The sequence below is a fragment of the Pungitius pungitius genome, chromosome 17 (genome assembly GCF_949316345.1).
Source record: "Pungitius pungitius chromosome 17, fPunPun2.1, whole genome shotgun sequence".
NCBI lineage: Eukaryota > Metazoa > Chordata > Actinopteri > Perciformes > Gasterosteidae > Pungitius > Pungitius pungitius.
The window spans coordinates 8,703,511-8,716,390 of record NC_084916.1 but is presented as its reverse complement, the minus strand read 5'-3'; the positions used below and the strand labels follow the sequence as shown (position 1 = coordinate 8,716,390).

Below are 12,880 nucleotides of genomic sequence, written 5' to 3'. Positions count from 1 at the left end.
GTGAGTGTGATGGACAGGCAGACAAAGAAAGAAAGAGAGAGAAGGCATTTTACCTTGTTGGGATTCGAAGCAGTAATTATCCACACGCACTGTGCGTTGCTCTCATATTGAATTGGGAAGTTGGGAGATGTAAAGGTTCCCGACGGCCCCTGAAGATTACTGCCACATGTCTTCACTGTGAAAGAGCAAACAAAAATGACTGTTATTGGCAGCAACTGCAGAATTTGTAGCAACAACAATTGCGGTTGAGTCACATCAGTGTTGAATCTGGGGAGTCACAGCACTACTAAAGAGAGGCAATTACCTTTATAATTGAGTCATTAGGTATGTGCTTAGCCACAGAGTTTCAGAACAAATACAACAGCAAAATATCGAAGAGTTAGCAAAGATCAAAGATGCAGTGTATGGAAAATAATTAAAAGCGACAGGACTGCAAAGCTAAGAGCCCGGTGACAGCAAGGGAAGAGGAGAAGAGACACACATGCAAAAGAGAACAAAAAGAAGAACAGCAGGTCAGAAAGATGCTATTGATACTGTCAGCAACATCTCCCTCAATAGAAGCACTTAATTGGAAGCTATTGGCTGTGAAATACCACAGTATTAGCTGGTATTGACTGAAAGAGACACTCACAAGCAATTTACTGTCAACATATATAGGAAGTAAACATCTTCCAACTACTAGCTGGGTAACAATTATACTTCTTAAAAAACAAATAAATGGCGCATCTTAAATTAGACCATCACTCCAGGATGAAACAACAGATAAAAATGGCTTTCTTCTACTTTAGCAGTGACACTAAATGTGGCCGGCCAGCGTGTTGAAGTGCATTGTGCAGCTTGAGTCGAGTCTCGTTGCAAAAAACAGAGAAGCGTCTGATGAACGCATGTGAAGCGTATGTGACCACAAAGTGACAAACAATGTGAAGCTACACAAGTGACACAAGCTAGTGGTTCAATAAACCAACCAAGCCTTTATTAGGCTGTTTGTTCTGACTGGATGTGATAGAGAACCTGCGTGTCTGTCCTTGGGTCGTCCTGTTAGAGTAGGGAGGTAATTTTCTGGTTGGTTTGAAGCCGTGTTTGTTCCTTAATTAGTTTGTTCAGCGGCAGGCCGCGGGAACGCGTGCAGTTAACAGCGGCTCACACGCACACACAAGAGCGCGGGAAGTGGGAAGGCTTCTTCGATTCCACATGTTACAAACACGGACGCGCGTGCATCGTGGTTCCAACGTGCCGCAACCGGGAAACGCATGAACCTCCCCACTGAAATAATCGGCGTTGAAGCGCACAAAGTTGATCGTTGATCGCGGCACACTTACATATGAAAGAACATTCTCAACATGCATTCACACATAATTCACACATGCTCACCGTGCAGAGACAGGACACTAAAATGCAAACCTCTCGAGGCCCGGCACCGACACACTGGCGTGACTGAGTAGTTAGAAGGCAGGCGAGGTGCAGGTCAAATAATCATACCACCGTGTATATGTTTTGCTCTGGGTGTGTAATGGGGTGCGTCCTTGTGGAGCTGTAAGAGACGAGTACAAGACCCCCTGGAGACGACACTGTATCGCTCTGTCTACGTCTGTGTGTCCCCCCCCCGTCTCTTTGGGTTCCCCCTCACTGAACCCTGTTGGCGCTTGTTTCCCTAATTCTGAACGCATCTGCAGTTGACCTTCTCCTGTGTTCAGCTCACTGCAATTTATAAAGTGATAGATACACAGAGATGAAGTGTGCGTGTGTGTGTGTGTGTCTCTTTCTAACGGAGTATGTATGCATGTGCGTTGACAGCTCAATCAGTGTGTCCTGAACGAATGGCCTTCCCATCACTGTGCCAACAGCCGATTGGGAATGGGGTTGCTATAGCGATAGCTTGGAGAGAGTTATCACCGGAATTACCAGAGGAGCTTGCATCCCATAAAATATATGAAACTCGACCCATTCCTCGGCGTCCCCCGGTCCGTCCGCGTGTCTCCATGCACTCCTTCTTCTCGCTGTCTCGGCCCCCGTGTCAGCCATTGTCTGTACTTGATTTACAGGGCACTCTATCCTGGGCTCTACCTGTCCGTCAATTTATCTTTCTCTCCATTCTTCTTCCTGTCCCCTCATGCGTTTTACATTAATTAAAGACAGACTGGTGCAGTGCAATTCTGAGAGGCTTCTTTGCGTGTTTCTTTATTAATTATAATATTTATTATATTTATTAAGTATAATTCCACAATTCTTCAAATTTTGTTTCTACTTCTGTACATTTAGCTGACCTAAGTAAGTAAAAATTTGATGTTTAAAAATGTGAAGTATATTTAGCTACAACAGTATATGTAAGAATATTCACATGATGTAATATACTGAATAACAGTAAAACGGTATACCGCTAATTAGTGGGATTAGTGTCTTCTTGTGTTGTTACTAAAATACGTTTTTTTTCCTTAAATCTGCGTTGAATTATAAAGTTGCTAATCTCACCTATAGTATCAAACTATTGCTTTTTTTGTTGCAGTTTTTCATCTGACAACCTGTTGCATAGAAGTTTCATCTGGCCTCTTCCTGTCCTCTCCGTTTTGGTTTCCAAAGGCCTACATCCGTTTCTTCAGCTGCTCAACACGCTGCTGTGTTTATATGCAAGTTGCTTGAATATCAAAGCTTTTTCAAAAATATATATATTTTTTCTCTAGGAAGAGATTAGCCTACCAACACTAAAATGGTCAAAAGAAATTAAGAAAAGGGCTGAAGGTTACTAAAAAGCCGAGGTGAACATCTAGGTGTTAATTATCTGTTCGACACCTTTTACACTTCACATACATTTGATCTTTAGTTAGTGAAAAACCGAAAAAAATAATATTTTTAATGTGTGACTAATTGCCCTAATAGATGTCTCACAGGCTTCATGTCTGTTGGTCACTCTCTGCATCTCTTTCCATTCCACTCATCATTATTTATACCACTGGCTCTCAGTATAAAGGGCTGGAAGCCAAAAACGCAGCACTATCATTAAAGACATAATGAATTCTAGATGAAATAAAAAATTCTGATGAGGTTTATCTGTAACAAAAAGTGTGTTGTTGGAGTCACAAGAGAGATTGACTAAATGCTTTAGGCCAGAACCACAGTGAGTAGTAGTGTGTGTGTCTACCATCATATGCTCTTCTGAAATTGTATATTCAGATCAACTTGATTCCCCATGGAGTTTCACTTGCCCTCGTTCTCTCTCTCTCTCTCTCTCTCTCAAATACACATAAACATGGACACTCATACAAACCGTTGGGATCTGGATCATAATTAAATTTTGTTTTGGGCAAACTGGAAAATCTAGCTCAAATTGCCAGCGTCACGGTTCTCAAAAGATTTGTTTTGCGGCTTTAGAGCATAATTGTACCAAATGCATCGGCAAGGTTGCCGTGTTTTTGTGTTGCGTCTGATCTGCACCTTATACTCGAGCTCCTTCTGTTTTCTCAGCAGGACGGCCTTCGCGGTTAGTAAGTCGTCCCCACAGTGACGGGATCACATCCAGTCATGCATACAGACATACCTGGTGAAGCATACTTGGACGCTTAACCCCCTACCGGTTTCAAATTATCCGCCTGACCCTGCACCCCAAGCAGAGAGGGTAATCAAAAATAAAATAAAATTGACTCATACGGATGAGTCAATTTTATAAAAGTACACAATAAATGTTTTCCTGGAAAGAGCATGCTCCAAAAGCATCAACGTCCTCTGTGTACAACGACATTTTTGCCACAAAATGCGTAAAAGCTGAATTCAAGATTGCACACCCTTTGTCTGGCTTGTTTTTGACTTTGTATGGTACCAACAATTGTCTTTCATTTAGTTTAGAGTAAAATACACTTGAAAACTTTTTTTTATTTGGTAAAATGAAGTAAAATGAGTTAATTTGTTCTCACTGAGTGTTAGATTACTGTGTTGAGTCACAGGCGAGCTCAGGAGCTTGAGCGCTTGGGCCGAAACGTCTGTTTGAACAGGCTGGCTACGGGGAGCAGACACACCGACCAATGGACACAGAGAATGATTGATGACATCATTAAGCTGGCACACAACGTTTCGATGGCCCTTGCTCTTTGTGAGAGCTTTAATGGGCACACGCACACACATACGCACACACACAAACACTCATACAGACAGTCGTCTGAAGAATGCTTATATACACTGAGGGTTTTTCCGGATTTAAGTCAACATATGTGCATGTGAGTGGGTTGAGACAAAGCACCCATCGGTGAGTCAGTCGTCAGGCGGATCATGTGAGCCCCCCTGGAGTTCACACACACAGATAGACGGAGAGACAGTTGGCTTGGTGGCCTTGCCATCTGCCCATTAATCAAGGTGCCACATGGACTCTCTCGCTCTGTCTCTCTCTCATAGACAGTTAGGGGACTACACAGAAGGACATTGGAATTGTATGGGTTTTTTATAGTTTATTTGTATTTAGTTTTGTAATTGTAAGTTTTATTTAACTTAATTGTGATTACCATTCTGTTTCTGTCCCTTTATCCTCATCTATCCCAGTTCACTGCCGAGAAATAAAGGGCACATTCACTAGATACATTCACTTCATTTTAGTTTCAAACAACACATTTAGCTGAATTTAGTGTTTTGACAAAGGTGAACCTTCAATAACTCAACTGGCTTGATGCTCCCTGACAGATTTTCTTTGAAGGGGGCTTCAATAGTGGTGGACTACTCTCTGTATTATTACTCATTCTTTCCAGCGAGACCAATAATACCAACACACCCTATGTCAAGCGTTATAAAAAAACTGTATACTTAAAATGTTTACAGTTGCAAAAAAGACTTTCTTTTTCTTTCCTTCTCTTTTGAGTAACATTGGCACATAGCTCAAATAAAGCCGTTTTGGCATTGTTATCAAAAAGGCATGATTCCAGTGTTTCGTGTATCTTGTCCTTCAGGCAACCTCAATGTGGTTATCCTGGGATTCATGAGAATTTTGAAGATGGATGTCTTTCTGTTTCACTAAAACAGGACAGATATATCCTGCATAACAATGGCACTTCTAAAATTGCACATTGAGTATTCTACTCAAGCACTATTGTGAAGAAGTATAAATCGTGGATACGTTTTCAACAATCACGGTTAAGGGTGGAACTGTCAAAGAGCATGTAGTGAACTTTGAACAATGCCGATCATGAATGGTTAGTTCCTATGGTTTGCCTTTCAGAATTGGAGGACGTGCCGAGTTAAGCAGCTTGTTTTAAGAGAGGATGCTGCAGTAAAGTGCCCTATTTAACAAAAATGACTGGTTACTTAGCAACAACCGTGGTGCACTTTGACACAGCTTAGTCAAAAAATGTCACACTTAACAGTTGTTTGTTCAGGGAATGAATAGCAGTGACATGGTTTTATTTAAAGCAGTTTTTACCTTGCCACAGAGAGTTTACTGTAATATTTGATGAAAGTGACTCAGTCAGCTCCCAAACCTTTGCTTTTCCTTCTGACCGAGGATTGATAGCTCCATTTCCTAGTGATAGAGGTCATCCATTTTAACCATTCATAGGGGACAATATCAGTGACTTTAAATGTCACTGGCAGCTTCCCTTTGGGGGAGCTTAGCCCATCCGTGCATACAGGCAAATGGGAGACTCGATTGGCTTAATGTCAGTAGCTGTATTTAATTGGTAATTATAACGTATTTAGTGATGATGAATCCCTAACAGCCAATAACAATCTTAAAGAGCCAATCAACGGGTGCCATCACTATAATATCCCTGATAATAAGTTAGGTAATGTGGTGTTGATTGGCAGGAACCAAGAATAGCCCAAACGAGATGGTCCTGCTCTAAATGCAGGCTAGGCTAGAACCTGCCGGCTTACAAGGATCTGTGCAGTCATACTAACAAAAGGCTAAGTGAAGGTCAGCTCTCCCGTGTGTCTGCTTCACATCAGAAACCCAGCGTGGCAGGCAAGGACGCTGGTTACACTCGGTCCTTTAGCCAGAGTGCAAGAGGGCAGGGCCCATGGCCGCCCTCCTGCTCGGGTGTCCCTGAGCAGGATATATAATCCCCCGATGGACTCCGTCGCTGACTTTGCACTTTGATCTGCTGCCGCAGGGCCGATGGAAAAGAAGTTTTGGTACAAAGTTCGGCTCAAGCACTTTGTCAATGTAATCGACACAACGTGCATGTTGGCTGAGACGGGCGGAAAAAAACATTCCAACAGAGAACCAAAAGACTTGTGTCGCAGTTTAGACCAAATAGAAGTGCAGTCCCCTTGAATGACATAACATGTCGGCTTTTCTACTGTACACAACTTGTGACATGTGATGTTGATGAATGAGTAAGAAATTGACCAATGTCGCAGAGTAATGTTCTTACAGTCTGTTACTCATTTCAATGATTTCCACACTGATACATTTAATCCATTATTTAACAAAGGGTCACACAACCCTTTTCAATTAGTTGTGTTTGTTTATTACAAGTAGTTATTATTAGGGAAGCTTTACTACTAAGTAATAACCATTACGTCACAGATTCTTATTTATGTCTGTCTGTAATCAGTGTTTTCCGAAGGTTCCTCCAATAGATAAAATAATTGCATGTTGCTAATGAATTCATTTCATATTTCCTCGTAGATGTAGAAGTTTGGTTCTAAATCTGCCATCAGTTATGGCAAAGTTTAGCTGGCTTTCATATGCAAATGTATTGTGATGGAAACAGTGAGTTGCACTTTCACAGAGGGTATAATTGAAGCAGAAAGAGTAGGCGTGACATTTTTCAGCTTGTCCTCTCTCTCTCTCACCTACACACCCAGAGAATATTGTTTTTTATGTTGAGGTATGTGTCTCCAGCCACAGTCTGAAGCCCAGTGAAGGGAGACATGACAAACGACTTTGGTATTTAACATGACAGACACCCTCTCTCACTCTGTCTCACTCGCCCTGGACATGCGAGTGTGCGTGCATCTGAGAGTGTGTGTTGCATGCCTGACACTAAAATAGTGGCGCACATAAGACGGGAACCACAACGGGAATCTGAAAGGTCTTAATTATCAGAGCACTTAGTAAAAGGAGGACAAATGCCCATGAGTCCCCATTAAACCTGTATGATGTACTATGCAAAGGACTACAAAAAACGGTGTGACTGTTGATGCTGTGAGGTGAATTGCATGTGGTAAACCTTGTTCAAAGTAGTGTTTACCTACAGTATCTTGTGTTTATGATGGAGTGTGTAATCATGGGTCCTGAACTACGGACAGAATAACCGTCCCGGTGTGAGCACACCACTGCAGCCCTTTGGTGAGGATACACCTACAGGCAAAATTATGCTGTGTTTTGTTTTTGAATATTTTGAACCAAAGGCTTGAAAGTGATTTGTGATTCTTTCCGCTAATCAGCACTGCAAACTCCCGAGGAGAAGCCAGGGCAACGCTGCAGCAACATTTAGTGCCACTGAGGGGGGGGTTATGCTTTTCTTTTCTTCACAAGTGTGCACACTGCCTCTTTCCCCAGCTGTCTGTCTCCGTGCCACGGCCCAGTCAGTAGTTTGTATGCTTGTGCCGACGCGTTTCCAGAGCTGTTTCTTACCTTTACAGACAGGTCTGTGGTCACTCCAGGCGGCGAAGACTTCTGCCACTCTCTGGCAGCTGATGGTTTTGCTGCCCTGAAGGACGTAGTCTTCTCCGCAAGTGAACTGCACCACACTTTCAATGCTAAACACACACAATCACACACGGACAGAAGGCCCAGAGTTAGAAGACTGAAACTTAGGGACACAGAATGTGTTAATGCCTGCACTGCACGACATGCGCGTGTGTGTAGCTCTGTCATAATACAACAATGTCCCTTAAAGTCCCCTGGTGCAATTTTGTGCATACAAATTGTACCTGAAATCGCTGCCATGGCGTTTTCCATTCTCTGGCTCTCCCGGGTCAGGGCAGGAGTTTGATGCCTGCTTCACTCCACCTTCATTTACTACACAGGGAGAGAGACAGGTGGAGAGCCAGGGACGGACCGGTTAGAGGAAGGTGGCGTCAAGGCACCGAGGATTAAAGCAACACAAGCGTAAGGCGCCATCGGTAAATATCCAGCCTTCCCCTTTTAGTTTGGGGGAAGCAGGTGGGAGGGGAAACACGTTGGAGAGACGAGGGGTCGGAGAGAGACACACGCTGAGGTAGGCAGACAGGCAGGGACCGCACAACACTTCAGACACAATCTAGATTCTCACAGAAACACAGGGGCTAATCTTGACAGTAACATCCAGACGCCAGACAGACAACAGACCGAACTACACAAATGCCACGACATCACAACTCACATGCTTCGGAGGCCATGTTTTTCTTCTTTGCTTACTTACATGTTTTCTTAATCTTTTCTTGAGCTGCATTGGCTTTCTTTAAAGATACACTACAGTATGGACTTTTAATTCCCACAAACCTCATACTATCTGTATTTCTCTTGAGTATTTACAGGTTTTACAACTGTCCAAGAAACATCGCTGCTGGGTTGGCTTCGAGCATCGGACATTGTGTGTGTGTGTGTGTGTGTTTGCATGCGCATGAGTAAAGAGAGAAAAGTGAGTTTTTGCAATAGTGAAGAGAAAGAATGCTAAACTTTTCCAAAATCAAAACACATAATGCTCCTTGTGTCTTTATTCAAATGCCAATCGGAAGCAAGATGTGCCACAAAGCTATCTCTAGTAGTTTGGCTGACAATTAAATTATTTGGAGCAATAGAGCATCATAATGAGCCAGAGTTCACTGGTGACCTATTTTTACTTTAATTTAATGGCCCACGTGACAGGATCCCTCGTTTTTCTTAATGAGATCACGGTGAAGAGCAAATTATTTTAATAATCCTTGAGTCCTCCTCATCTTTAATTCTCACAAATGAAAGCAAAATTAGGCCACAGAGTATTTCTATGTGTTTTTTTAAGTCGTTCATCCCTTCCTAATGTCTTTTGTCAGTGCAATTTTACTAGGGGGAAAGAACTGTCTTTGTGTTCTTATTTACTTAAGCCATGTGGTAAACAAAACACCCCCTGGTGTACTTTGATATTCAAATGCAGGGAGGGATATATAAATGACAGGGAGACACAACTAATCGTGTATTTTGGTGTAAACAAGTTCAAAGCACTGAGTGTAAGGTTGCACATCTAATCTTTACTGGTAAAAATCTACCCCGCTGTGTTCATTTTTTTGATCGGTGTTCAAAATGCTCATTTTGATGAGCCTTTGTATTTGATTTATTTCCCCCCTGTGTGTTGTGTTATATAATCCTAATCAAAAAGTACAGATGGGAAATGACTAAATTAGGTATAACAAACACACAGCGATAATAGTCCCCATTTATGCTTCCACGTAAACTAAGTGACTAACATGCATGTACATGTTTAGTCCTTATCAACAAACCCAGCAGGTGGTTTGTGTGTGTGTCTGTGTGTTTAAGTAGACAGTTTGTTGCTTTGCTGGAGCGGCTAATTTGACCATCTGGACTATTAACACATTAACAGAGGGACTGGTTACTGTACCACACACACACACAAAAAAACAACGACAGTCACACACATGCGCGTTTACAAAAAAACATGTACAGAAACAAGACCACGCACATAAGCACGGACTGACACACAGGTCTGTTGCTTCATTGGAGAGTTAAGCCAGTCAGAGCAGAGCAAATTAACATTTGAACCAATCAAAGCCAGACCAATTAACATATTCTAATTCACAGCTGTAAAATCCAACCTCAACCATGACTCGTCAAACTGTCAGGAAACTGGATGAATCTGGGTTGTGTGTCTGTGTGCTGTGTAGTATTTATGTATACATAAACACAAATCAGGAAAACAAGCAGATTAATCAGGAATAAAAGAACAAAATGATCATAATTGGCAAGCATGCAAACCAATTAACAACATGGACAAGCAAGGTTCTCTCATCTTTCTGTGTGTGGACGTTGTTGTATTTTAGCAGGTATTAGAGCGTGTCCTTCCATTGATGCAAATGTCTATGTGTTTACCTCTGTCCTTTTGCAAATAAGCGCTTGTTTATGTAAAAACCTCCGGCGGTGCAGATGGCAAAAATGTGTGTAGCGTGTTGCTTAGAATTATAAGAGATAGGAAATAATAAAATCCTTAATACATATCATCACTGTTTGGTTGATGTGCTTGTATGTGTGTGTGGTGGTATGTGTTTGAAACAAAGAAAATAGTTTGTAACATGTGTGAGGTTGGGCACTGACCTGTTATGCATGTTCTCTCAATGTTAAGAGTCTTTCAAAATTAAATATTACTAATGTGACCACTGTTACAATACAACGCTTCAAATGACTTATGAACCATTAGGACCCTTACACTGGATCATTTCACTTCAGGCTGTCTTAATAAATAGTTAGTTTAAAAAGTGGGATTTCAGAAAGTTGGAAATTGACAGGGAACTTTTTGTACTCGTTAAGGGTGAAGCCCGGGATTTAAGCATTGAGTAGAGAGCTTAAGATAAAACATCCACAACAGTACTTTAATTTGCTGGCAGGAGTAAGAGGGTTAACTACAAAACCTGCTTGTAGATTTGAATAATATTAGAGATACGTTAGTTACCATTAGCGTCACAGAAAAGAAATGCCGTTATAGAGTTAATCATTGCTTTGATAACCCTTGTATGAAAGTTCCACAATAATCAATTTGATGTGTGTGAAAGACCCATTAAATACGGGTGAGGAAAATAAAGGAGACCAGGAGGGACAGGGGCGAGAAACAATATGACAACAGCTGAATCACAACCCTTTAGCGAGCCCCAAGCAAGGGCAAGCAGGTCATGATCAAGACATGATTGAATATATTAAAGCAAGCCATGAAGAAACATGCATAAACCAAAACACCATGACAAAACATTAAAACACACACACACACACATCAGAAAGGCAGAATGCAAAAGAACGCTCTCTTAAAGGCTGCACAATTTCAACACATCTCTATATGAAAAAGTATCTTATGTAAACATGCCAGTTACAGATTTAAGATTCTTTTTTTTTTTGTAAATCAATGTTGGACATACAATATGATTCGGTGTTGTCCAAAAGCAGAGGCAAAAACGTGTTGAAACTAACAGTCATTATAAGAGACAAAGTTAATACAAAAATGATTATACAAAAAGCAAAAAGCAACACAAACACAAAACCAGTCATGGCCAAACCAGGCATTAGTGCATTAGTCGTAGTGCTTGTGAACTCACATATTGAAAACTTGTTGCTGGAGTCTTTGCCAGGGAATAATTTAACGCCTCGCGATTTAAAATCTACAGATCGCTTCACTGCGGAGGAGAACAGAATACAGAAAAGAGACAAATATCAGACAACAGATTGGATAAAGTGGAAAAAAGAGAGAGCTAGCAAAGGAATTTCAAAAAGGCAGATTCTTCTCCCTCGCAACGCTGAGAGAGAGAAGAGTTCAGTGTAAAAAGAAAGTTACAAAGGCAAAGTAAATCAAAAGGTGGTACAGGCAGACAGCGGCAGGTACATACAGAGTCAAAAAGTCAAAAGACAGAAGCAGGCAGAGGTAGGAAAGTGAGAGAAATGAACTCCGTAATAGCATCGTTCAGAGATTCTGAAACTTAATCTTTCACTCTTTCTCTCTCTGCCGCTCAGAAACACACATTAGATGTCAAGGTGCTTTGCTTGAAGCCCCTTCATATTCTGAACAAAAGCTGGGAAAGGAAATTACAGCATTGATCAAAATGACATGATTACACTCGGTAATCAAAGCAGTGAGATAGTGGTTCGTTAAAAAACAAATAGTTATTAAATCTGTTTAAAGACAGAGGGAGACAGACTGATGCTGTTTTTTTTACATACAGGACACGCTTCCTTTGGGCTGTTACTACATCGGAGCATGCATGGTAGGAAAGACACAGTGAATGTGCGAGATCTGTGTTAGAATCCAAGCAATAATAAGAACATCAAAACAGCCCAGGGTGATTTTAATTGGACTCTTTCCTGATTTGATTTTTTTTTCTGCTCTGCTCTGTCCTGTCAAAATAAATGAATACATTACCAACATAAATAATGAAAACATAAACACAAACATATCTTGTCCTCAATGAAAAATGTTGAGTGACAAATTCATTTAATGGATGTCTGAGTGGTTTACATACGTTCTTTTCTTAATGACCTGACTAATCCATTAAATGGTGACGGATGATAAATTAATTTGTTACAAATATTTTACTGTATAACAGAGGGTACATATATTTGATATATGGTCAAATCAATTATTTGTAGAATGGTGCAATTACATCATGTACATTTTATGTCAACAATCAACCTAATGTTGGGATATAAGTGCTCATATGTTAATGATTAATGTATTGTAATGTCACTGTACATGAGCTCCATCATTGTTTTAATTTAGGGTAGGACATTCATCAACACTTATATTTGACAACAAGGGAATCTGGTATTTAGAGCAAAGACTTATACTAAAGTTCGAGAAGCATATCCCTCCTTTTAGGCTGCCAGATTTGAGCAATCTAGAAAGAATTCTTACAGTAAAGAAAAAAGCCCGAACAAATTCATTCAGTATCAAACCCCCGGTATTATCCATAATAAAACCGGTCCTGCCTCAGTGTCCATCAAAGTTAAATATGCAAGTGTTCATATTTTAGCCTACAAGCAGCATCTCTAATGCAAAGAACAGATGGAAGGGCAGATGCAGATAAGTACACCATATTAAATAATATATAAGTAAACTACTGCATCTCTGATACAACTACATTAGATTAGCATTAGCAACAGAATGAATAGGGACTGAATTAAATTTTAACAAAAAGAAAGCAGAGACAAAACCGATTTCACTAGAATGCACACTTGAATCTTGAATCTGATGCCGGCCAAATACTGTACTTGCAAACCCTCGTCATA

General features: G+C 40.9%; 1 protein-coding gene across 5 annotated transcripts in view; it reads right to left on the bottom strand.

The window, feature by feature from the left end:
* csmd3b (CUB and Sushi multiple domains 3b) overlaps positions 1-12,880 on the bottom strand; it is a 281,884-nt gene that overhangs the window by 83,163 nt on the left and 185,841 nt on the right. For 4 of the 5 annotated variants that reach the window (XM_037473628.2, XM_037473629.2, XM_037473630.2 and 1 more), the window contains exons 7-10: positions 11,197-11,274; positions 7,855-7,942; positions 7,556-7,680; positions 54-175 (exon numbers count right to left, since the gene is read on the bottom strand). In XM_037473628.2, coding sequence (XP_037329525.2) covers positions 54-175; positions 7,556-7,680; positions 7,855-7,942; positions 11,197-11,274 — 413 coding nt within the window. The remainder of the gene's footprint in view (positions 1-53; positions 176-7,555; positions 7,681-7,854; positions 7,943-11,196; positions 11,275-12,880) is intronic. The other variant, XM_037473632.2, reaches the window with a different exon arrangement.